Genomic DNA, 27140 nt, shown 5'->3' on the forward strand with positions numbered 1-27140 from the left:
GATTAAAGATATAGGAAATATAGTCAATTATAATTACTCTGTAGGACCATGCATTCTATTACTATATTACGAGATATAAAAACAACAGCAATATACAACAACCGCTATGGATGTTAAGCAAAATAATTGGTATATATTTTTTCTGTTTCTCTGAATACATGTTTTTTTTAAACTTTTTAATGGTATAGAATCTGTAGACTTCTGCAAAAATTATAGTTCACGTTGTTTTAAGCGCGTCCTGCTCATTTTCAATTTCTAAACTTACTCACACTTCTATATAAAACTCATATCCTTCTCCCCCCCCCCCCCCCCCCCCCAAAAAAAAAGTCTATTCTCGAATTTTAAAGAACAAAAAAAATTTCATTAAACAAAACAATAGGCAAAACAGCATTTCTTTCCTCTTTCTCAACCTTACTCCCCTACCGTTTTCATATTAAGTAAGAGAAGTAAATACCTGGAAGCGGATATGAAGGTTGAGTTTGTCCTGGAAGCGGATATTTTCACGTTGAGAAGACTAGCCAAAAAGACGTTTTTAAGCATGTATAAAAAATGAATAGAAAAAAAAACAAGAAACTTAGAAGTTAGAAAACACTATTTTAACCTAGTTAAACTTCATTTGAAATAATTTTACGTCTGTTTTGGGAAAACAAAGCTCAGGTTTTGATTTCGTTAAAAACTTTGCACAAGTCAAACTAGTTTTAGAAAAAAAACGACAATTTCCCTTTTTGGTGTTATAAATTTCCCTTCCCGTTATAATCTTTTTAAAATAGATTTGATCGCCTGAAAAAAACCTATAGATTAAAATTCATTTGTGAGCCTTTAATTTAGAGTCTGACTGAAAGTCTCAATATACCACAATATGCAATTACAATTATCCAGAAAAGTCCGGTTCGGATTATAATCGATTATTATCTATAGAACCTATAGAACCACAGTGCGGGTTCGAGTCCAAAATTAAGAAAATCTTAATCCAGCGTGACATTTTTTTCAACATAACAAACAAAAACCAGTAAAATTTAATCAATGTGAACAAAAAAGATGTCATACCTTCTGAGCTGACACCATACAGACTCCTCAACTTCTGGCGGATACACTGGCTGACCTTGGCTCATTCTGATTGGCTGAACGGGCACCACCGGCAGAATAAACACCAAGGAGCCCCAATTTCCAGGAATGTTTTCATAGTAATCCCAAGATATTGTTCTTGTATCATGATCGGGGGTTGATGTCCATGCAAGTAAAATGCCTATCAAACAATATCTGAAGTCCATAGAAAAAAAAGACTATCATACAACTTTCAAAAAAGAAACTTGTATGAAAAGCATTTTTTCGATCAGAAATTTCTTTTTTAGAAAAACATCTTAAATTGGTTTAGAACTCAAACAAAACAAATTGGTGGCATTTGTGATTACATAACAGCAACTTTGGCATCAAAAAAAATTTATTAAACGGAATTCATCTTCCGTCGACTCAATGTGAAAACGTTATTCACCCAGGAAAAATTTTCCAATTCGTTTCAAGTAATTTCTGAAATTTTTAGAAGTTTGAAATTGATTTGAAAAATGTGTGAAAAACAAGCAAAACAAAAAAAATAGATAGTAAGCTTCTAGAAAAATATTGAGGATCTTGAGGATAAGTTTCAGCTGTTTTGTGTTATGCTCTAATTTAGATATTATCTTACCTTACGTTAGATATTAGGTTACATATAATTGAAAACAAACAGAAATATGTTTTTTGAGCTTTTTCCCCCTCTCACTTATTTGAATAGTTGGCGCAAAAACCTTATTTTGCTGCTATTTTGCTCATACTATTTGTAATTCTGAAAGTTAAACGGTTTATATATACGATATCAATTTAACGATATATGCAGCCAATTAGTTAGGACTAGGATTATTTCGGTTGCCTCAACTTTGAATACATTTTGGCAATGCGTGTCGCATCTTCTCCAGCTTTGATCAGAAAAAGTCGCAATTGAACTAAAAAATCAAGCTGTTTCCTTGTTTCTTAAAAAAATCACAGTTTCTAAAAAAAATTTACAGTTTCTTTAAAAACAGTTTCAGGCGTTCGAAGGTTGATATCGTAAATTATTTTAGTTTAATATTTGCAATATTCTGATTAAGTAGCAGCAGGCGAGGTTTTTAATCGTACAAAATCATCAAAATTATCCATTACGAGGCTAAACTGTGCATTCCGTGCATTGTATGCGGATTCCACAACAGACCAAAATCAGATTTGTCGCGGAATCCACATCCTTGCTACTTTTCTTTGATCTTCTTTGCTGTTATGGATTCCGCAAAAAAAACTTAAAACACCGTTCGTCTCAACATCGCTCCAAAAATAGACGTATCTGCGGAATCCAAAACAATTTGTGGAGTCCACAAACAAACAATAAGACATGTGATTGTTAATTTAAGATGTTGCGGAATCCGCAACTATAAGCAGGATCCGCAAGCTTTACGTGGAATCCGCATTTTGTTTGCGGGTTCCGTTTACATATATGTATATATGTAGTGCGTTTAAAATAATATCTTTCATTTATATGATTTGATTTCAATAGACTAGGAATTTACTAAATCAGCGTTTGGGATTAATGGAATCCCAATTACTGACCAGTATTTGGGATCGAAGAAAACCCAAATACTGAACTAGTTCGACGATTTGCTATGCGTTGTGTTTCTAACCACTCTCAACCTAATGAATATCTAATTTATTCCATATTTATTCCATGTTATTCTAAACTTTGGGAATGCATCAATCCCAAATACTGACCAGTATTTAGGATCTATGGATCCCAAGTCTTGACCTAATTTGGTGTATATGCTGTCTGTTGTGTTTCCATTCTCTCTCAACCCAATGACTACAATAACTGAAATTATTCGGCGTTACCCGCACTGACAAAAAGGGATTAAAAAAGTACGCTGATTAAATTTAGATCGATTTTAGTATGAAAAAAGTACAAACATTAAATAAAAATGATAAAGATTTAGTTAAATCGATTTAAAATCGATTTCAATTGATCTTAAATACCAGCTAAAAAAAGATCGAAATAAAATTTAAATTGATTTAAATCCATTCTTTCCAGTCATAATTTGTTTTTATTTTTAAGGTGATTAAAACGGATTTTAATCAATTTAAATCAATTATTTTACACCGAGTTTGATCAGTTTTGAATTTTTAACGCATTTATTCCTTGCCTCTCATTTTAAATTTTTCATCCATAGCGTATTTTAGCTATGAAGAGACCAAACAAAAATGTCTATGAATTCCTTGAATTTTTTGAGTTCAAAAACTGATCTATATTGACCCTTTTCTTGATTCGTTTCATAAAATTTTGCTCGAAACCTGATTTTCTTTTATGATTTTCCCTGATTTTATAATATTGAGATCGAAATTTAACAAAATTAAAATTATTGTGATCCTTTTTTCGTTCTTTACCAGGATTTTGCCCATTATCTGATTTACAATGATTTTCTATGGTTTCATTGGATATTTTCGAGCTTCAAACCTGATTTTTGTGGCTCTTTTTTTGAATTCTATAACATCTGGCCGGTGTGTTTTGATTTCGAAAAAAAATCCAGAACAAAATATTTCAATTATTGATCCTGAAGAGTATGTTTTTTTTAGCAAAAAAATTTAGTTTATTGAGTCTGAAAGTCCGCGCAAATCTTTTTTAAACAGATTTTTAAGACACTTGAATTGATCAAAAATTGTCAAGAAAGATCGATTTAAATCGATTTAAAATGGATTTAAGTGAGATTCGGATGGATTCTAGTGAGTCGGAAAATCCATCTAAATCGAATTAAATCGATTTTTTAGACACTTAAATCGATCTGAATTTTCAAAAAAGATAGATTTAAATCGATTTAATATCCATTTAAATCCGTAAAAAGTACATTGTTAATCAATTTGGCTTGATTTAAAATCGATTTAAAATCAAATTAAATCGATCCGAAACCATTTTCGTCAGTGCGGTTATGCTTCAAAAGTCAGTATTTGGGATTGATACAATCCCAAATTTTGGCCTAATTTGGCAATTGGTGTATTGTTTTTCCATACACTCTCAACTCATTGACTCCAATTATGGAAATTGTTTGGTGTTGTGCTTCCAAAATACTGAAAGATGACATCCACGAAAATAGGTAACCAATGTTTTAAGACTTGTTCGTGGATTCCGCTGACAATGGTTAAGTCCTTGATTTTAAATTCCGCATTGCTAGAGATAAGAATTCCAGCTCTAGCTTTTAATTGTTTCTTTTGCAAGTACAAAATTTAACAAAATTTGGAAGCCACTTACAGTTTGCAGAATCCGATTACATTTGCGGATTCCGCTTACGTTTTGCCGAATCCACATTTTCGCTAGTTGCGGAATCAGCGAAATTGCAAAAGTGCCGACAAAATTTACGTTACACTCATATGTACGCGGAATCCACGGAAGTTTTGTAAGTGGAATTCACTTATATTTTGGAATATGTTCAAAGATTAGTTTTTGGAGTCCAGGAACAAACAGACAGAAGATTGTGCGCCTATCCAGTGCACAAATTGGCCTCGTAATGTCCTTAACATTTCCTAGATCCGATAGAGAATATTAAAAAATGACCCTACCTTTCTGAAGAAAAACAAACAAAGCAAAATTGATGTTCATCTTGAAAGCTAAATATGGATAACAATTCAAAAAACGAATATATTATGGCTTCAACTTTGATAAACTTACTCAATGAAGGTCATAATTCTATTCGATTGAGTTGAGTACTGAACCAACATTTAAAATATTTAAGTTTGTTCTAAAGGTCAAACGTTTAAGTTGAAGTCGTGTTGAAATTGAAATAAATAATCACCTAGTTTTGAAAAGCGATTTCAAAATTTTTCTCGTTAGCAAAAGTCCTCACCTAGTGTTTAACCATCGTCTCTCATATATGTTTTATATCTACTTAGGCAAACTAGAATCAATATTATTAGAAAGGTTTTCCGATTCAAAACAAATCGACGCGTGATGGACCAAGGTAATGAATTATGAATTTGCCGAAAGCGATGAAAAACTAGTTAATTTGTTTTTGTTCCGTCTTTCGTAACAAAAATAAAAAAATATTTGTGCTCGGGTGGTTTTTTTCGGACAAATTTCGATTTTTTAACTAGCCACTTTTGACGGATTTTTTTTAAAATTACAAATCAAAACGTATTGTTGTCCTGAGCTTAAATTTGAAAAGATATTTCACCTGTGATCATTTTTTGCGGGCTTAAAGATTGCCATTTTGGTCAATTTTGGACATTTAACGCGCGATATATTTCGCGCTATGAACGCGTAGGCTAGATTTAATCCTTCTTAGAAATCGTTCCAAATTGGTTGAAGGAAGCTTGTTTGTTATTAATGATATGTTACTAGCAACGAAATCTATTACTTTGTACTTAATATGAAGCATGGGGGGATAATTTTCAAAAAAAATCTCAATTTTTTTTTTCAATTTCTTCTACTACATTCAATTTTTTCCTGTGATTTTTTTGCTCCATAATTCTTAAAAGGCATTCGGAACAAACAGGGCTTCGCCTGGCTACGAGCAGCCTTGTCCGAGTTGAAATTGCATATTTAGAACTACAGACAAAAGTGACAAGATGATATGTATCTCAGTCTGAAAAGCACGTTTGAATTTCTTCCACTACACTACTCTACAATTTTTTCGTCTATAAGCTGTGCAAAATTGAGAAGTTAGCAGCAATACAGTCAGCAGTGAAATAAAATCGAAATTTTTTATGCGAGCAGCAACGCTGTAGCGCTTGAAAAGATGCAGCCAATCAAACAGAAAATTATCTATCTTTCGGTTAACTGACAACGCTTCTCGGAAAGGTGAAAAAAAGCTATTAAAATGAACTTTCGATGTCTAAAAATTTTTCAACACAACCGATTCATATATTACGCTCAGACAACCAAAGGCGATTCGAATCCTTTTTCCGGCAAAAAGTGATCGCATTACAATTCATTTGAAATCCATTATATTGGATGATATAATGAGTAGAAAATCACAACAAAATGGATTTTTTTGTTTCAAGTGTGTGTCTGAAAGGGTGGAAGGCTGCAATCAGAACATTGTGAAAACGAAAAAAAAACGAGAAATCAAGTAATATAGTAACAGTAGAAAAAAAAGTTGCTCAGATAAAAATTGAAATTAAACATTAAGTGACCATATTTAGCTTAAAACGTACAATGCTTTTCGAATACTAGCTGAATAATTCATTTCAATTGATTATAATCTTTTTTTTCTATGGACCATGGTAAGAAACAAAACTGAAATTTAATCAATTTTAATCCAGGGAACTATGCGGGTTGACAGCTTCGGCAAACTGACTTTTCGGCACGTTGAAATGCTGCCATCGGTGCGTACTATAAACATGTTATCAGAAAACTGAATTGCCGTGAGCAAATAATCATCCTGCCCGGGGTTATACAATGGTTAATCAACAAAATCTCATATTATGGCCCAGGCATTTTAAACAGTTGAAAAATTGCAAGAAAAATCTATGGCTAGCGTTTTCTCATATATGATAATTGTATGACTAGTATTTTTTTCATTCTGAATTTATATGGTTGAAAACGAAAATTACAAGACTAAATAGATGAACAAAGTTTTAATTTTGCTTTATTTTTTTTGCTTTTGCGATCAAAGTTGAACAAAAATTGAGTTTCTAAATACTTATTTTCTGTATACGATGAGAAAACTTCTATTTTTTTAAATTAAGTTTTCGTGGTTTCAAGTCATGTTTTCAAGTTTGACCTTTTGTAATCACTTTTTTCATAAAAGACAAAAAGTTATGAAATTAGATTGTTAGTGTAAAATACTGAATCTGTAATTCTATGGATATTAAAACTAGAAATCTTTTTTTTTTGGCCCCACAATTGTTTTATGGCAGAATGCTAGTGATACATTTTCTCTGTATTTTGGTTTTTTGAGTTACATAGGGGTAAGGTGTTAAATAAATAGGGGTAAGGTGTTAATGTATAAATAGAGGTAAGGTGTTAAATAAATTTATTTTGCTATCTTTAAAACACTGCTCTCACACAAGCAATAATTTAACTAATGAATGAAGTTTTTTGAGATATTTGTACCAATTAAAGCAATTCAAAACTGCGAGATAAATTGATCAGGTTGATAACATCATTTATTAGTTATATGACCTTAAGTTGTGAAAAAAAGAAGAAAAAAAACGTTTTCCACAGTTCCCTAAAAACATTGTTGATATAAAGTTTTTTTTTGAACTTGACTGGAAGTGACAGTGAACTTGGTAGCAACCATTAGCTACTATCAACCTATTTTGAAATTTTCTCTAAAAAAGGGAGAGGAAGTTACAAAAACAAAATAAAAATCAAAAAAGCAAAAAAACCACACCAAGCCAAAAATGGAAAACAAGGAGCATCAGAAGAGAATAAATTAACATCTTTACTAGATATAATCCCACAGACGTATAAAAAGATTAGGATTTCTCTTAAAATATGTTAACGACTAAAATTTTTCTGATGAAGTGGTTTTCTGTTCAGCTTTTTCAAAAAAAATGAAAGTAATTGAAAGCGTCTGAATTTCTAAAAATAGTTTCTAATGCCCTTTCTAAACACAAACGCATGCCTTTAGAAATCAATAGCTTGGTTGAAGACTGGGAGTAATTGCAGCCCAAACTTGAAAGTAGAGCTCGCAAAGTACTAGGGTATGATACATTCCGATCATCTCGCACAAAATTTGGTGTGTTTGTACCTTCACGATCAAATGCAGTTATGTTTTGACTTCATCACTAAAAAGATGTGCTCGACTGTTCTCGAACCAAGCAAGATATCTTTTCACGGTACCGTCCAAAAAATTGAGCTGGACTCTTCTCAACCCAACTCATAGCGTGGTCACAATATACCTCAAGACCGATCTTCCCGCGGTAAAACATAGTCAATAAAGCAGCTTTTTAAAGTTTCAACCCCTTTCGACACACTTTACAAAAACCAGACTATTCTTGAATTAGAAAAAAAAACGAAATTCAAACTTTCAAAATTTATCATAATAAAACTTTTGGTTTTTAATTTTAAAAGAAACATGCTTTACCGACTTTGTTTTACCACGGAACGATCGGGCTTGAGGTAGATTTTCACGGCATTAGGCCGAATTTTCATATTGGAACAACCGTGAGCGATCAACCGTAAGGGAACAACTTCAATATGTTTTGATTATTGAACAACTTAAATATCTTTCGAGTTTCGACCCCGCTCGATTTATGTTGTGTTTTTTGGGCCTCGCTCCGAATCCTGTCTCGTTTATTTTTATTTGGTCGAGCGCTGATATTTTGATTGACTATTGACTTCGAAAGTCAAAACAAAGAGGGTCAAACCAACTGCACTTGGGTACAAATTGTAAGACATCCTCAGCCTGTAGGTCATTTGAGTCAGAGTTACCCAAACACCGTTTTGAATCCTTGACCTTTCAGTTTACAGAATTCCCTTGATCTCTTTTTTAAAACCCATTAATTGAACAATGTTTGTGCTGAATCCGATGAAATTTTACAAAATTTACAATTTGGTATCATAATGTACCTCTATATCTAACAAGATCAGTTAGTTAATAAATTATGACCTGAAACAAATATAAAATGCGTCATTAAATCTTGGTAACTTTCGCATTTTCTGACATTTGTTTAGCAATTGTGGGTTATTTGTCTTTCAAGAACCTTGTGATCAATTTCATAGATAGAACGATCGAGTATTAAAGTTATCCTAGTTATCAATTTCCTGGATACTGAATTGATTTATATCAGGAAAAGTGCAGACGGGTAAAACTATGCTGCCAATTTCATTTATTTCTCTGTTGCCAGCAAACTTTCAGCCGAATTTTTTTCCGGAAAAAAATCGGTAGAAAAAAGTACCAACTTGAAAACACCAACTACCATCTATCAGAATTTTATGATGCCCAAAAACTAAGTATAAAACGGGCAACTTTTTTCAAATTTTCCGTTTTTCTTGCACAAATATTTCTAGCCAAAAAATTGAGCTAAACAGGAAAAATGGTTTTCCAGCCAAAAAAACTACTCTAAACTTCAAATCAAATTGGAAGGAAGCGTCTGACAATTTTTTCTTAAGGCTAACATAAACGTTTATCTTCAAGGAGCAGCAAAATAGTGACATATACTTGATGAGCAGAGACTAATACACAGTCAGCAATCTCAAGTTTCAGTTGGTTCTTTGAAATCTGAAACTTTTGAAAGCTAATCTTTTACTGTGCATTGTATCACTTACAACAGAGGGCATTTTTAATGAAAAAATGGCCAAGTCGTTGATCTGGTTTCATTTTTTTGACGTTCCTTCGTTTTTTTAGTTCTAAATGTACCCACTTACAGCCTTGGAAGGAAGCGTAGAACATTTTTCTGCTTGATGCAAATAAAAACATATTGGTTATAGTGACATATAATTATGGTGACATTCAATTGATTAGCAGAGTTTAATAACCTTTTCAGCCATCTCAAGCTTTAATTGCTTATTTCATATCTAACTTTTTTGAAAGTTAGTTTTTAAGGGTGCAAAAAAAAACAGAAGGCGCCTTTTTAAGAAAAATTTGTCAAAAGGCGCCTTCTGGTTTTCAAAATTTTACGTTTCTAAACTTAATCTACGCACTTACAACCATCATCAGTTTTTTGAACAAAATTTGCTCATTTTGAAGTTTTAACTACTAATTTAGTAATATTTTGGATGATTTTTTTCTAATGTTTCAGCAGCACTAAGTTTTACCCGTCTCAAAAGAAAAACGACAACAGTATACACTAATCAAAATGGGCCGTTGTTTCTTCCATCTTCTTCTAACTGGTAAATAAATTTTTTCAGAGCAGTTGATCGAACATTCTTGTGCCAGAATTAAAATAATCAAAACTTTTTCAACGAAAATTAGCTTAAAAAAACAAACAACCTGGAAAAAAGTTTCAGAAACTTTAGAAAACGTTGACTGTTTGAAAGCTTTCGCGCATTCGGTTGCTCGTTGAAGCTTTTCGCGCATTCTTTTTGTGCCAGCTTAAACTCAATGCAATTTTGATTCCAAAACATTTTAGATTTGCTACAGAAACTAATGATACTATAACATGAAACGAAGCCATTTAACACAATGAGTACAGTTGATAACACAAAACTAGTAATCCTTGAGTTCTCATTTGATTTTTACAACATTTGATTTGTTAAAAACTTACTTTAAGCAAAATCAACGGTGTATAGTTGCTTGCGTATTTTTTCAGACCCTTTTTTAACTATGACGTTTTTTGGTTTTGGGGTAAAATGTCGATCATTCGGCAATGTCTGAGACTAATGTATGCACTCTTCAAAGCTTGAATCCAATTATGAATGGCAAACATTTTATAGTTTTCTTTTAATGGAAATATTCCGTGAACTATTCCGCAATCAAAACCCCTACAAACTGAATCTAGGTGGACTTCTGGTCATTTTTCATCGCATTATGACTCAATTTATAAAACATAAATTTTCAAATTGACAGTTCAAGATTGATTGGTATCGATATTTTTAAACTAAATTTCAAAACCTGTTAATGGTCAATCGGAAAACTCGCTGCTTTGTTCTGACATACAAGCTGTCTATTTCAACTTTATGAAAATTGCAAGAGCTCAATTTTTATCTTAGCAAAAGTAATTTAAATACTGTGCACAACCAACTTCAAAGCTAAAATTTACAGGGTGTCATTTCAACCTAATCATTTTTTCATTGGAACAGCTCAAAACTCAGGAATCAAAAATCAAAGGTTAAAAAACGTTTGTAATAATTTCAAAAATTAGAAAAAGAGAATTTGTAAAAACTACGAGACGTAGGACCGATCAGAAAAAAACATACAACCAAATTATGAGTCGCGTCAGATTTTTACTAAGTTCTGAAATTACACTTATTCACTAAAGGAGTTTCCATCAGTTTATATTCAATTGAACCCAAAAATTTTGTAAATTATTTTTGTTGTTTTTAGTCTCACTGCAATGTATCCTGCCATCAAGTTCTTCAAATATTGAAATGTTATCATGGAGGCAAGACTCGGCCAAAATTCCAACAAACTGGGGATCTCAGGTTTTTGTGCTCCCAGTGCAGCTAGTTCAGACCGATTGGGCAAGCCATCACTCCAGATCCAGACAATGTTCACTAAAAAAGTATTTTACTTAAACTTATTTCCTACTCATTAATTTTTTTATCATCAGTCTTGTCGAATATTTGATGACTTGGTAGTAATTTTTTTGAAAGATTTTTAATTTGAAATGTGACAAATAAAATAATAACTTTTTTTGTGAAATCTAGCAAGTACTACTGTTTATATGGATACAAAACTGTGTTTGATGAACGCGAACGATCAGTTAACTCCAGTATGGCCGACACGGATAGAGAGATGAAAACGGTGGAGTTCAGCAACATCATCCGACAATGGTGGCGGCAGAATAACATGTTCAACCTGAGAGAAAATGGTAGTCACGATTTTGATATTGACTCTTCATTTTTCATAATATGATAGCATTCTCCCGTTAGTGTCGTAAACACATAAAGTTGAAGACAAAATTACTTTAAAAATTTACAACAACCTAACAATTACGGTATGTTTGCACTTAACTGTATTTTTTGGGGTAAATTTGAGGTAAATTAAGGCTAAATTTACAATAATTAAAAAAAATTTTTAAGGTAACTCAGTTATGGTGATTTTACCTTAAATTTTGTGTGTGTAGAAGAAACCAAATGTCAAAATTGGGTTGCTCTAGTAAGGTGAACTCTTTTTTTCATGTAGTAAATTAATTGAATACAGTTCATTTTTTTAATGAGGCTAAATGACTCCAACTTAATTGAAAAAGACAAAAATGCGCTCAGCAATTGGAAGGTGGATCCGACAAGTTGGACTTACTTTGCCTCAATTTGACCCAAATCCCACCCCAGTGCTCTCGGAAGATGAACTGGTCAGATAAATTGCAAAAAATGTGGATAAAAGGCATCATCCTTTGTTTTTTTTAGCAAGTTCCTTGTAAGATTTGCATTTCATTGACTAGAAAATAACAAGATTTTGAAATCTCCTACTGCTTTTTTTCTCTATTTTTTATTGTTATTGTAAATTAAATGCTTTTCAAGTGTTCTAAGTGTTTTTGAACTAAATCAGATAGTTTCATACTAACACTAGAAAAAAAGTTATTGGCAAAAAATTAACAAATTTGCAAAATAAGATGCTTGCGCAAAAATTATAAATAATAAATCATCAGTGAACTTTCTACAAGGTTCTGGGAAATTTTTTTTGCAAGCCTTGCATTCCTCTTCAAGAATCTTACAAAATACTAGGGTAATTCAACTCCTCGAATGTGATGTACGCTTTTTTTCTATCGTTTTACAAAATGAAAGGTCGATACCTTCTTCTTAACCAATTGCAATCCTCAATTATAAAAAATGAACAATTAAAAAATTGAAACAATTGGCAGCTCTGAAACTTTAGATAGCTGTACCTATTTTGAGCTCGATAAAAGAATAGAATACCAATGAGGCTAAAACCATCACTCGTTTATCTCTCCATGAAAATATTAAATCGATTTATTGAGAGGTGTTTTTCGGTGCCTGTCTTCAGTATTTACACACCTCATAGTCAACCTCATACATATTTTACAATAATTTAATTTTAGATGTCCGTATTAAAAATATATATATAATTTTGGTTCTTGAAAAATCTCATCGTAATGGAATGTTGCCAGACAGTTGATTTTGTTAAAATCTTCTAAAGAAATTATTTGTTTTTCGTTGCCTGAACAAAAATTAATTAAAATTGTTAGTACTACCAATAATTGCTAAGGGGCTAAACCGTTAGGTTGAGATCCAACAGTTGAGTAATGAGAATTTTAACCCTCAGCGCCAGTTCATTAATCTTTATCAATTGTGTTGTCAGTTTATAAAAACTGCAAAAAATTTAAATATAATCCAATAAGAATGAAAAAAATCTAGTATTTTAGGTCAAAATAACCTTTTATAGTAGTTTGTTTGCAAGTATAGAGGAATTTTGTGAGACATTTTGACAGATTTGTGTTAATTTTTGTCTCATTCTCTATTTTGTTTAGTTACTCGTTCAGTTACTTAGTTATTTTTCACAAATCACAATAGATTTTATGTTTTATTTTTTCTATAATTTTTTTTCAAGGCAAATCAGCGTTTCAGTTAGTTTGTTTTACCTCAATCACCATTCCGCCAGTCGCCAAATCGACCCCCCCCCCCCCCCCCCCACCAACCTTCACTCGATTCTCCTCCAATTTCATTGATCAACCTCTCTCACAATCCAACCCCCCCCCCCCGGAGTGGCGTGGCGGGGAGGTAGGTTGATGAACGTGAGCGGGGGATGATGTGGTGTGTTGAACGAGTTGAATAAGATCGTGTTGAATTGGGTTGTGTTTGCATATGGGGTTGGGGTGAACGTATCCATATACAATCCATATTCTGGACAGGTTTTCAAGTCGCGGACAAACTCTGGATAAACCGTATCTCGGATCTCGGTCACGAAGGTCGAAAAATTAGTCGCGGACTGAGTCTGGAAATAGCGTATCTCGGTTGCCATGGTCGAAAAAAACGCGGCATTGTCGAAAAATTAGTCGCTTTAAGACTTTGTGCGAGTCGAAAAAGGGGTTTAGGGTGTCCAAATCTACCATGCTAGTTTTTTACGCATTGATATGTTTGAAATTATACGTTACTTAGATCAAGCTGTTGACGCGACGTAGCAAAATCAAAGGTCGCTTCGTGGTTGAAAACTGGGTCGCGGAATAGTTATAAAATCAGTCGCGGCGTGGTCGAAAAATTAGACGCGGCATGATCGAAAAATTAGACGCGGCGTGGTCGAAAAATTAGACGCGGCATGATCGAAAAATTAGACGCGGCGTGGTCGAAAAATAAGACGCGGCATGATCGAAAAATTAGACGCGGCGTGGTCGAAAAATTAGACGCGGCGTGGTCGAAAAATTAGTCACAGCTTGGTCAAAAAAATAGTCGCGGCATAGTCGAAAAATTAGTTGCGGTATAGTAGAAAAATAAGTCCTAGCGTGGTCGAAAACGGAGTCGCGGTATGACCAAGAAGTTAGCTGCGGCATGGTAAAAAAAATCCTCAGTCGATTTTTTCACCTGCGTCGAGCTCAGTTGAAACATTTTTCTCAAGTCAATTTTCCTGGGCGAATCTAGGTTTTTCTCGAGGGGGCAGCTTATTTTTCAAAAAAAAACCAAAAACTTTTTATAACGCCGGTTGTGAACATATTGCCTCGGTCTGCAAAGTATGGAAATACCAATTTTTTGGTCGCGGTTGCCTGATCAAAAATCCACAACCTCGATACTGGTAAAAATTAATCATTTTCTGGTTTATTTCAGGGGTGGGTATTGGTAGCGTGGAAGAAGAGTGTTGTACTGACCAGTCAATGAAATATAAGTGGTATGGGTATGAAAACAGGAAGATGTCACCCGCAGAATATTTCCTGAAACTCACAGATTATACGACTAACATTAAAGAACTCAATTATATTCAGGTAAGCTAACATCTACGATGCTATTATTGGTTTATAACTAACCCGAGTTGATCGCTCAGAGAAATTTTTTGCACAAAAGCAGCTATCTTATTATTTGATTTAAAATTTTTTCCATTTCCATTGTACTAAAGGTTAGCACCAAATTAGCAATCAGTCAGCCCTTAAAAAACACAGTGGTATTCTGGTGATAAAAAGCAAAAAACTATTTCTGATTTTGACGCACCAAAATACTCAATAAACAGACTTCATAACGTGGCCTGATTCAGTTGATTGAGCATATCTGTTAACTCTGCCCCTCCTAATTTTAGGTAAATGATCCTGTGGGGTTATAAACTGACTTTTTTCTATCATTGAAACAACAATCAGTTACGCTGTTTATTAATTTATAAAATTTCCAGTTTCATGTCTTGTTTTTCACTGAACCCTTAATGGGGAAAGACTTGAAGTATCACAGATTTATCGACGAGATATCACAGGTTTTTGCTGCCCATTTCGGGAAGCAAAAAAAAGTTTCACCGCATCTCTACACTCTGCTACACTCACTTTATTACATCTTTTAGAAACACTTTTCATGTTAATCTACACACAACGCCTCTGACTCGTAAATATTTTTTGTAAATTTTTTGCTTTCGAATGAAAATATGCAATTTTTTCTGGATTTCACAATAAAATTTTTCGATATTCAGTGAAATTTGCGGTGTCAAACTTTCATATCTTAGGAGCGAAACTAGAGTAGAATTTCATGCCAACGCAACAGAGCTTGGCGTGTTAATTATACCATCCTTAATTAGAAATAAAGTAACTTTTTTGAATTAATTTTAGATGCGACTCATTATGATTTCGATTCAAAAAAGCTATATGGGATAAAAAAGAAACAAAAACAGCTGGCTCTTGTCCAGATGAAAAAAAGCAACTTCATCTTTTTGCACTAGCAAATTTAATCATCTTATTTGTTGAAATTGTCCAAAAAAATGTTTTCACGCAAACAAAAAATGTTTTCACGCAAACTAAAGGCTCAAATCATTTTTAATAAATCCCATAGGTCAAATTAATTTATTGAGATTTCTCGAGCAAAAAATTTATTGACCTTTCAATAGGCCAAACCAAAAAAAGTATATTTGATTTTAGGCTGTTTGGGATGCCTCTAGATGTGTAAACGTCATCACTGAAATTGGGTTCGGCAGATACCCTTTTGTCTACGAAGGATTCGAAATCAAAAACTTACCCCTCGTGTTTCCAGAGGTGTTTCAATCCACTCTCTCCTTCCCTGTTGACTTAACTGATATTGAAACCTCCATTAGCTACAATTGGTTCAAGTTTAGAATAATATGTCGCGATCAACCCTGGATTTGCCAGCCATGAAAACAATTGACTTTTACTGAAGCTTCTAAAAAAATAGAATAAAATTTTCAGCTTGAAGTTCAATAGCGTTTTCGAAACTGAATTGAAAAAAAAAAACTAAAATGAAAAAATAATAAGGACGGCGTGGATTTTATTAGTTTTCATCATCACCTTCTGCAAAAAGGTGGAGATTTGATTCGCTAAAAGGTACTAAGTTTTAATATGCTTAATGCTTACAAGTTCAATTCTTTCTTAGAAGGATGAATTTCGTTACAAGTTACCCTAGGGGGGAAGGGCGGTAGGTAACAAGATCTGTCTGACAATTTTTTGTTTAAAAGTCAGGTGATATGTTACAATAGGTGATAATTTGTAATGTTTGAGTAGTGCTTGTTTTATTTATGAGAACTCTTATGCATAAGATAGTCGTTTCTTTTTCATTCAATTGTACCTGCAACTAAGATAAAATTTGTAAGAACTTTTTTCTGCAAGATGATCTTTTGTTCAAAAGTTCAGAGTTAACATTTATTCCGCCAAAAAGTTTGGTTTCCGACTAGATTATAAAAATTGTTAGAAGTAGCACGAAAAATGATCCAGCTAATAAAGCTGAAGCTGCTACCTATTTTAATTTATCAGCAAAAGTCAATCTCATAATCGTTTAAGTTTTTTATGCTTTCCAAATTAGTACTTTTCTAGAGGCGACAGCCTTTTATTTCCACGAAAAGGTTTTAGTTGCTTCTAGTTTTTTACGAGCAAGAAATTGGTTTCTTTTTAGGGTACTTTTCCAAAGATTTTTTTAAGAATGCTGTTTAGCTCGACTCTCGAACACACTTTTTCAAGCTAAACTCTCGAACGATCAGCTTACAAACAACTCAAAGGAGTTGATGGAAAATCAAAATGAAATTAATGAAAAAAAAATCACTTTTTTCAAGTTTACTTTTCGTTTAGAGACTAAAATGCACACGGTGAACGCAAAGTGATTTGATGGAAGAAAAAATTTAAGAAAAAATGTTGTCGAAGATTTTCTGTAGATATCTAGAAAGTCAAATAATGTAAAACACAGAATCGGAGCATTCAGGGAATGTTGCTAACCTTGCACGAGTGTTTAAAATAGTTTTTAGATAGTCTGTCATTATCATATGTACTTGCTACTTTGTGAGTAACAGCGTTACGAACACTAATTTAAATAAAAGAAAACGAGGAAACAACACAAAGTTAGGTCGTTATTTGTTGTTTGCTGTTTCTCTGGGTAAAAAATGAGAAAAAATGTCTGGCTATACAATTACAATAAAAAACCAAGTGTAAAATAATGGAAAAAACTGGTATAAGAGTTCCTTTTTCAAATAGACATCAAAAATTATCAAAATTTTAATATTTGGCAAACATTTTCAAAGATGATTGTTTTTAAAGAGTTTTCAAATTATCAGACATTTATCAAGGCATATATAAACATGCCATTCAGAAGAAATGGGACTTTATCCAGAGAAACGAAAAAAAAACATTTTCTGTGTATTCAGGACTACGCTATGCAGACAAAAAGTTGAAATTTATTTGCAATTTTTTTTGGAAAATGTTTGTCTGAGTACAAAATTCGTTTTGAAGTTGGAAAAAAAACATAAAAAATTTTGAGGCGATTTCAATGTACTCGGAAAATTTTTTGTTGTCGCCATCAAAAATGTGGGAATTGTCTGATAACCATTTTTTTTCCAAAAAAAGAAACAGTTTTTTTTTCATCACCAGACTGCTTTATTTGATTCTGTTTTATAGCCGCAGAAACTAGTTCGAATTTTTTTCAATGAATTTTTGAAATTGTATGAAAATTATATGATTAGCATTTTTCCATACTTTTGATGTGTGGAATTGTATGATAAGCATTTTCGGTTTATGGAGGTCAAACCGGGTACTGCTGATAGAAAATGAACATGTTTTGATTTCTAAGAAGCAATTTACTTGTCTACCCACACAAAAACTCGAAATTACACACAGACATACACACATACCCACGAGAGATATATGGAGACAAAACGAAACGTTGAACAGAAACAAAAACATGCTTAGCCTTCAGTTATAACTGATACACATCAGCCCTTTTATGCACATACTTCAGTGCATAATGCTTTTAGTACTCTTTTATGCACATGCTTTTAGTACTCATATGGCAGTTTGAAGCCAAACTTAAGAAAATTGTATTTTATATCCACCGAGCTCTGCCAGGAGACAGCAGGTGGAACTCCTATCACACTTAGTCATCCTAACGCGCTGTGGAACGAATAGTTATGGGTCGAACAAACATGAACAAAAATTTTATCTAATATTACTTTCATCCAGCACAAAACAGAACATATTTTCCTATCAAAAGGGCTGGAAACTGCCCATTAAGCGTTTTTGGAGCGTTTCTTTCCCAGCCCCATACGATCATCAGTTTTACGAGTGGTTTAACGAAGTTGATTGTTAAAATAAAACATGCTTGCCATGGCCTAATTAGTGCGTATGTCACTTTTCATAACAATCCAACAATATGAACAATTTGGTTTTAAAAAAAGTTTTTAACTGAACACTTTCAGTTAAATAAATTTTTTTTTTACTAAGGATAGTTCAAAAAACGTTCTAAATTCATTCAAATTTCAGCTTGTTCATCTTTTTCTGTGCTCAGTTTGCTTTCAACAATTTCAATAGATAAAGTCTTCTCAGTAACAGCCAGTTAGAATTTTAAATTGCCTGTTATTTCAAGAAAACTTGAAATCCAACACAAACATTGACTTATGTTACCGTTAATGATGCACAACTCTTAAAAAAAGATATAAAAAACAACTCTGGTATTGGCGCAGTGCTCTCACATTCTCATCAAGGAAAAAATAAAACAATAATAATTTTTGCAAACTCAAAAATTTTTACACAAGCAGAACTATGACTCTCTACACTCATGCGAGAACGTACATTCAGGTTAATTACAAAAACTGGAAGCGAATTTTGAAATCCTTGGATCAAAACACCAACAATTTTCTTTTACAGTTCAAAAACCCAGATTATTTCCTTAACACAAAATTAAATCCAACCATTGAGTATATAAACTTCAACTATACTCTGGACAGCAGGAAAAAACCTTGCTTTTCAACATACTCTAAGTACACCAGTAAAACGCCAGTAAAATTATTAAGAAGAAAAGAAAACCGTTCAAATTCGACAAATTTTTTTTTCGAAAGAGACAAAATGTCAACACGCTTAGAATGCAGTTAAGCAAAAAAATCACAGAGACAGCAAACAAATCATCTATTTAAAATGTCAAAAAATTTTATAAAGTAGATCTAACAGGAAAAACACATTTAATCCTATACTATACTTTTCATAGATAAACAACAATACTCAATTTAGAAAAAAACCAGCAATCCTACTAAGAAATGAAACGTTTCCAATATTAGAAAAAAATTTAATAGACACAATAAATCTTGCAGGACCATTAGATACAAACAATAAACAATTAACAAGTTTTTTGCTCTCAAAAATCCTATTAATAATTTTCCCTTAACAAATCAGAAAAAAATTTGCTCAAAAACAAACTAAACTTGCAAAAGCAGGTAATACTAATTTAGGGAACAATACACGACATCGATATTTTTTAGATATAAACAACATATCATTAAATCAAAGTACAAACCTCTTAAAATGTCTTTAATCTGATACTAAATTACCCTGTTTGCCACTAAGTTTAACTTTTGAAGTTTTTTTAATTGCATTAGCTCAGCAAACAAAAAAAGGACATATTACTACAGAAAAAAATTTACAATAAATTCATCAAAAATCGTGCTATCCAAGTCCACCCATTTGGATAAAAGTACTTTGGAATACTTGTCTCATAAGTCAACTACACAAATTTTATCCACATCAAAAAGAAACCGCAGAAAATCAAGATTTTGAAGAGCAAAGTCTATATTTTAATAGTCGAATATCAGTGGCACAAAAGGCACAATGTCACTCTCTTCCGATAAAAATTCATGTTCCCTGGTAATAGTAGACGCATTCACGCATTGTTTTGCCCTATACCATTTCAACATTGTAGTGTTTTTATGCACATACAACACGTTATGAACACTGGATAGCAGAAATCGGATTACCAGAAAGTCTTGTCACTGATATTACGAAACATACCCTATCTGAAATTACTCTATGAGTTAGACCATCCATCCCAACTCATCTGGTGCGACCATAAGTCTCGAATAAGACCTTAAGGAACAAAATAGCTTAGAAATAACCAAAAAAAGATTAGACTTAGACAAAAACATTCCCAAAAATGTTACACGACAATAATTTAATTGAAATGTCTCCACGATTCAATAGATCGGAGCCAATGTACCTGTCGAATGCCTGAACCGTTTACTACCAGAAGATCTACGATGTGTAAAAAATGGAAGCTATAAAACAAAAGCGGTGAATGATCAAAACTTAAATTATTATTTTCACTAGCATAAAATCAGCAAATAACCACAACTTTGGCTTATCACCTTTCACAATTTTTTTACAAAAAGACCAAGTAAACCAAAAATGTTTACAGCAAACGCATCAAAAACACACAATGCTATTGTACTTCATCAAAAGACTCAGGATGTAATAATTTACCCTTTCTTACTCACGATGATGACCATTTTCAGCATGCACATGTTTTAAAATAGCCTTTCTGTGCTCATACGTAATGGATACTGAATAGAGATAAAAAGCACAGAGAAGTATCGAAACGTAGCAAAGAAACTAGTACAAAGACAGAGTCTTCACTCACAAACGAATTCACCTTTTTTATCAATTTCGGATGAGAAAATTGGAAGAATTTTACTCATTCGAATTTTCACAATACACAAAGGAATATCAAAAACATAGCAACCACTAAAACAAGGACCCTACCAAATGGATGACAAACCAACAGACGTAACATATAAAAAAAATAATCGATCAAAACAAAAAACTTTTACAACATAGAAAGCAGCTATTGCCAAATCATCAAAAAGAGTACGCTCTTTGAGAACTAACACAATTATAATCATTCGCAGCAATCCATATTGTTGAGTCACAACCAGATATCAAAAAATTAATCCTAGACAGCTCAATTACCCGAGAACAAACAAAAGCTATATCAACACAAAGAGCACAAACACAGAAACCTAAATATGAACTCCCAACCTAAAGAACAAATCGTGAATTACATGAAAAAAATTTTTCCCGGAATAACAGAAAAATAAAAAAAACGCTAAGAATCTCGGCTCCGAAATTAAAAATTTTGAAAAAATGGAAACCCTTGACCCACCTAAAGAAAACTGAAAAAAGATATAAGCCTTTCACACTGACATGATAAGCCTTCTTGGCAACTCCTCATTATCCTATATGATGATTCTCATCATTTATCCTTTTTCTTTTCATTGAAAGTTTTACTTTCAAATTCTACGTCTGAGAATTACAATCAGAAGAAATCTGCTAATCACAGCCCTTCTTTTCCCCCACTTTTTATTCGCCACTACAGTTCAAATAAATAATCCAATCTCAACTTGAACTAGAACTAAAACTCAAACTCACAAATCTTCAGGTCAGAAAGAAGCAAAATCTCCATTTTTGACGGCTCAAATAAAAACCATCCCAAACTTGATCTCCAAAACTTGATCTCTAATACCCCGATTTTTCACGAAAATAAATAGTCAAAATAGCCTGATTGAAAACCTGATAAAATCAAGTTACTTAAAGCTAGAATACTTCACAAAAACCATATTAGCCAATAAACAGTAACAAGAAATAGCAACTTAATTTCAAAGTCTCCAGACTATCCTTCACCAAAACCCACACCTTCCCAACCCTCTTGACAAAAAGTAATGAACAATTTCAACCTCACTTGGACCAAAAGAATTATGTTCTGAACGCAATTTTTCAATAAAATTCGTTCAATTTAAAACTATGTTCTTAAATCTTCTGTATAATTTTGCATTTTCATTGTTTTCTGTTATTTTGGAAATATCAACTATGTTTTTTTGGCGTTTGTATCTGTTTCAAATCAATTTTTTATTTTCCCAAGCCATCGATCACCTATTCAACTAATATCAATAAGCATCTTTTAAAATGTTAAGATAACTGTTAAACAAACAAGAGTTTCTAATATTATTTACAATCTTTCTAATCTTAGTAGCATCAATAATACCGACGTTTTATGCCCTAAGAGAGCAATAATCATTTTCATATTAGCCATATATTGTTAATCGGTTTTTTTGAGGAATATTTCAAAGACAGACCATATAGCTTATTGAACAAAAAAGAAAAACCGAAACAAAAATCAAAATTGGTGATTAGACCCCTTCAACAAATTTTCACCTAATAATTCAACCCAAAATCCCCAAACAACTAATAACTCAAAAACACAAACAACCAAATTTTAAACATCTACCCGAAATTTTTAGGTCGAAGAACCCCACACTTAAGAAGACCGACAAGCACCACTATCAGAAGCATTGACCCCAGCACATCAAAATGCTGTATTAAGCAAACCACATTACAAACCAACGTATAAAAATTACGCAACACTTCCATCCACGAAACTTCAGAGTCAGCAGCAATCGCAAGAAACAACAATCGAAGGACAAATCATTCACCCACGACGACACAAAACTTTTACTACACCAAGAGTTCAGTTTAACATCATTAGTCACCACTCGAACCATCAACTTCGTCAATATCGCAATCAAGAACTATAGCAAATCCTCCCACACCTCCTAATATAAATTCACCACCAAACAGACCAACACTACTATCAGACTTAATCAGTTCAACACCAAACTCTGAACAAATACGAGAAAACCCGTTTAATGCCCCAACACATTTCCAAATAATCACGTACAAACACCCACACGGTGAACCAAACCTAGAAAGGGATTCAATATACGTTTCATCCGGTACGACATCATCAGCTTTACCACAAACACTCAGCTTTACCGCCATCAATACCCACCCAACAAGTTTATAACATATTTTGATTACGCCAATGAACCCTTAAGACTTGGTTGAAACACTTTTGTAGCACCTCTTCTAGCATTTGGACAATATTTAGCTAGCATTCAACTTCTTATTTGGACACTACATTGGTTGCAGTATCGACTCGGCATTCACAAGTGTATACATTACCATAGCATCCGAACACCATACCAAATACTATCCCAACAAAAATTAGTTTTAACATTTAAAAAAAACATAATAATAAAAAGACTCCTAAGTCATCCACTACCACTGTTTCGAGCAAAAATTACAGTACAATCGTTACCTCCTCCATTCATTGGTCTGAATAGGTATATGAATAAGATATGGCAAGAAAACAATTGGTTATTATTTTTTACAATCCTTTTCTGAACTATCCTACACATGAAGTTTTTAATATCACTAGTACTAAACATCCTCTACCTCCTAGCGCATTTAGACCCAACGTTTCACGACAATCCTTCATCACGAACAGTACCAAAAGACCTCCAGCAAACACACTATGATTGAGGAGACAATCAGCAAAAAACCTTACGCAAATACGCGATAAACCAACTAACACAATACGAATCAGAACTTCAAGCAATAACAACTACTAATTTAATTGTCATATTCTGCACTAAAGCCCGCGCTGCAACCCTTGTAGTCTGGAAGTTAACAGGAAAATTTTCTGAAAAGAAAGTTCACGGTTGACAAGTTTCCTGCGTAAACAAAAAGACTTGATCACGAGGCATGCTACCAAAATTTTTTGAATGCATATTAAATCATAACCCTGAAAATCGCAGAAATGAACTTAAATGTTTAAACTTAGTCAAAAACAGAGAAAAAACTAACAACTCATAAACTTTTCCAGACTCAACGCATCAACGTCAGTTTGAACAAAGCCAAGTTGGATACGACTTGATAAAAAATATCACTTTTATGGCGCACATGGACGACTAAATCATGATCTCTACAATAAAACTTGGATATCAGAAATTGAAATAAACGACTCATCAAATTGTAAAGCCGACACGAAAATAAAACAAGAACATGAAGAATTACTATTTTTTGATCGGAAAACTTACACAGGTTTAACTTATACACACTCAGCTATAAATGATAATTCTATAAAATAGGAAAGTTTTTGCTTACCTTTTAAGAATGATCAAGCACATTGATACCCTACAACTCGTACACAGGAAAATATTGTTTGTTTCCCTGAAAACACTTTCACTGCTTCCCAAGTCGCTAAAATTCAAGGAAAAATGATCAAACTTCACAAAAAAAACTATAAATAACATTAAGAGGCCAAATTGTGCACTGGATAGGAGCACAATTTTGTGTCTGTTTGTTCCTGGATTCCAGAGACAAGTCTCAAATTATGTTCCAAAATGTAGGTGGATTCCACAAACAAAATTTCAGTGGATTCGGCATACATATACCTGTAACGTAAATTTTGTCAGCAAGTTTGTTTTGTTGTGGATTCCGCTACAAGCAAATCTAGCTAGTCGTTTTGGATTCCGCAACTGTAAGTGGATTCCGCGAAATGTAAGCGGAATCCGCAAATGTAAGTGGATTCCACAAACTGTAAGTGGATTCCGAATTTTGTTCAACACTGAATTTGCATATAAACAGCTAAAAGCTGAGCTGGAATTCTTATCTCAAGCAATGCGAAATTTAAAAGCAAAGACAACCATTGCCAGCGGAATCCACGAACAAGTCTCAAAACATTGGTTACCTAAATCGGTGGATGTCATCTTTTAGTATTTTGGAATCACAACACGGAACAATGTCAATATTTGGAGTCATTGAAATGAGAGTGTATGGAACACACAGCATATCGACAAATTAGGTCAGTATTTGGGATTGCGTCAATCCCAAATACTGATTTTTGAAGCAAAACGCCGAATAAGTACAGTAGTTATTGGGTTGAGAATGTATGGAAACACAACACACATAGTTCAGTATTTGAGATTTAATCTATCCCAAATACTGGTCAGTAATTGGGATTCCTTTAATCCCAAACACTGATCTTTTCTAGTAAATTTCTTTTCTAGTGAAATCAAATCATGTATTTAAAAGATATATATTTAAAGTTACTACACCTATAAAAATACGTAAAGGGAATCCGCAAACAAAATGCGGATTCCACTTACAATTCGCGGAATCGACTTGCAATTTGCAGATTCCACTTACAGTTGCGGATTCTGCAACAGCTCAATTTAACGATACAAATGTTTTATTATTTGATTGTGGATTCCACAAACTGTTCTGGATTCCGCAAATACGGTTGCGGATTCCGCAAATTCGCCTATTTTTCGAGCAGTTTTGAGCGGTGCAACTATTTAGGTTTTGTTTGTGGAATCCAAAACAGCATAGAAGATCAAAGAAGAGTCGCAATGTTGCGGATTCTGCGACAAATCTGATTTTGGCCTGTTGCGGATTCCGCTTACAATGCAGAGAATGCACAGTTTGGCCTCTTATTGAATCTTTTCATTTTTATTAAACAAATACAGACGGAAAAATCCATCAAAAAGGCTTAAAACGCATCAGGTATTGATGATAATTTAACACGCTTCAAAATGTACCCAGCAACAAAACTCACATTCAAACATTAGAAACCACTAATTAAAACCCAATTTTTTGAGTTCTAGTTGAACACAAGGAAAATATATGATGTGATACAAAAAGCTCACTCATGAGAAGGCCGACTTACAAATTATTACCCTGGATTTGCCCGAAAAATAGTAAAATTAGCCTAAATTGAAAAGCTGATGAAATGACTTAAACTAAAGCTAAAATACATCATAAAAACCGATATTTAGTCAATAAGCAAATACAATAAAAAGCAACTTAGTTTCAAAACCTCCTGACTATCCTTCTCCAAAATCTGCCCAATTCATCCCTTTCGACAAAAATTGAAAAAAAGTCCGATCTCTAATGGGAGAAGAGTTCTGTTCTGAATGACAACTTTCAAACCAGTTGATAACACCTTTTTTTAACATTTCTAAAAACTTTCTTTTTGATCAGTTAGAAATAATAACAACCATTTCAAATAGCCACTACATCGATTACAATTTTGACACGACATTTATGAGGATATACAAGACCATAACAACCACACTCTGCACTGGATAGGAGCACAATTTTGTGTCTGTATCTTCCTGGATTCCAGAGACAAGTCTTAAAATATGTTCCAAAATGTAAGTGGGTTCCACAAACAAAATTTCAGTGGATTCCGCATACATATACCTGTAAGGTAATTTTTGTCGGCACATTTGTTTTGTTGCGGATTCCGCAACATGCAAATCTAGCTAGTTATCTGGATTCCGCAACTGTAAGTGGATTCCGCGAAATGTAAGCGGAATCCGCAAATGTAAGTGGATTCCACAAACTGTAAGTGGATTCCGAATTTTGTTCAACACTGAATTTGCATATAAACAGCTAAAAGCTGAGCTGGAATTCTTATCTCAAGCAATGCGAAATTTAAAAGCAAAGACTTAACCATTGCCAGCGGAATCCACGAACAAGTCTGAAAACATCGGTTACCTAAATCGGTGGATGTCATCTTTTAATGTTTCGGAAACATAACACGGAACAATCTCAATAATTGGAGTCATTGAAACGTGAGTGTATGGAACAAGTAGCATATCGGCAAATTAGGTCAGTATTTGGGATTGCGTTAATCCCAAATACTGATATTTGAAGCATAACGCCGAATAAATACAGTAGTTGTAGTCATTGGGTTGAGAAGGTATGGAAACACAACACACAGCATATCGCCAAATTAGGTCAGTATTTGTGATTCTATCGATCCCAAACACTGGTCAGTATTTGGGATTGATGAAATCCCAAAAACTGGAATAATGTGGAATAAATATGGAATATATCCATTATTTGGATTCATTAGGTTGAGAGTGATTAGAAACCCAAAGCATAGCAAATCGTCGAATTAGTTCAGTTTTTGGGGTTGATGAAATCACAAAAACTGGAAAAATGTGGAATAAATATGGAATATATCCATTGTTTGGAGTCATTGGGTTGAGGGTGATTAGAAACCCAACGCATAGCAAATCGTCGAAATAGTTCAGTATTTGGGATTTCATTGATCCCAAATACTGGTCAGTAATTGGGATTCCTTCAATCTCAAACACTGATCTTTTCTAGTAAACTTCTATTGTAGTAAATTTCTATTCTCGTGAAACTAAATCATATATTTAAAAGATATAATTTTAAAGGCAACTATACATATAAGTATATGTAAAGGGAACCCGCAAACAAAATGCAGATTCCGCTTACAA

At 33.2% G+C, this 27140-nt stretch overlaps 2 protein-coding genes across 4 annotated transcripts in view; one reads left to right on the plus strand and one right to left on the minus strand.

Annotated features, from left to right (window-relative positions):
- LOC134853197 (uncharacterized) overlaps positions 1–4741 on the minus strand; it is a 32388-nt gene extending 27647 nt beyond the window's left edge. The window contains exons 1-2 of the mRNA XM_063869155.1: positions 4603–4741; positions 1048–1246 (exon numbers count right to left, since the gene is read on the minus strand). Of these exons, the coding sequence (XP_063725225.1) occupies positions 1048–1246; positions 4603–4642 (239 nt within the window). The 5' untranslated portion in view covers positions 4643–4741. The remainder of the gene's footprint in view (positions 1–1047; positions 1247–4602) is intronic.
- Positions 4742–8400: 3659 nt separating this feature from the next.
- LOC134853131 (uncharacterized) lies at positions 8401–16108 on the plus strand. 3 transcript variants are annotated; one of them, XM_063869076.1, is made up of 6 exons: positions 8401–8776; positions 9756–9820; positions 10974–11151; positions 11297–11460; positions 14366–14520; positions 15649–16108. In XM_063869076.1, exons 2-6 carry the CDS (start codon positions 9787–9789, stop codon positions 15880–15882), a joined length of 765 nt encoding a protein of 254 aa, XP_063725146.1. In that variant the 5' UTR covers positions 8401–8776; positions 9756–9786; the 3' UTR covers positions 15883–16108. The 3 variants fall into 3 exon arrangements, with proteins under 3 accessions (XP_063725146.1, XP_063725145.1, XP_063725144.1); XM_063869075.1 differs by having other exon boundaries at positions 8401–8793; positions 9730–9820; positions 15649–16107; XM_063869074.1 differs by having other exon boundaries at positions 8401–8793; positions 9758–9820; positions 15649–16107.
- The last annotated feature ends 11032 nt before the right edge of the window (positions 16109–27140 follow it).

The sequence above is a fragment of the Symsagittifera roscoffensis genome, chromosome 8 (assembly GCF_963678635.1).
Source record: "Symsagittifera roscoffensis chromosome 8, txSymRosc1.1, whole genome shotgun sequence".
Lineage (NCBI taxonomy): Eukaryota > Metazoa > Xenacoelomorpha > Acoela > Convolutidae > Symsagittifera > Symsagittifera roscoffensis.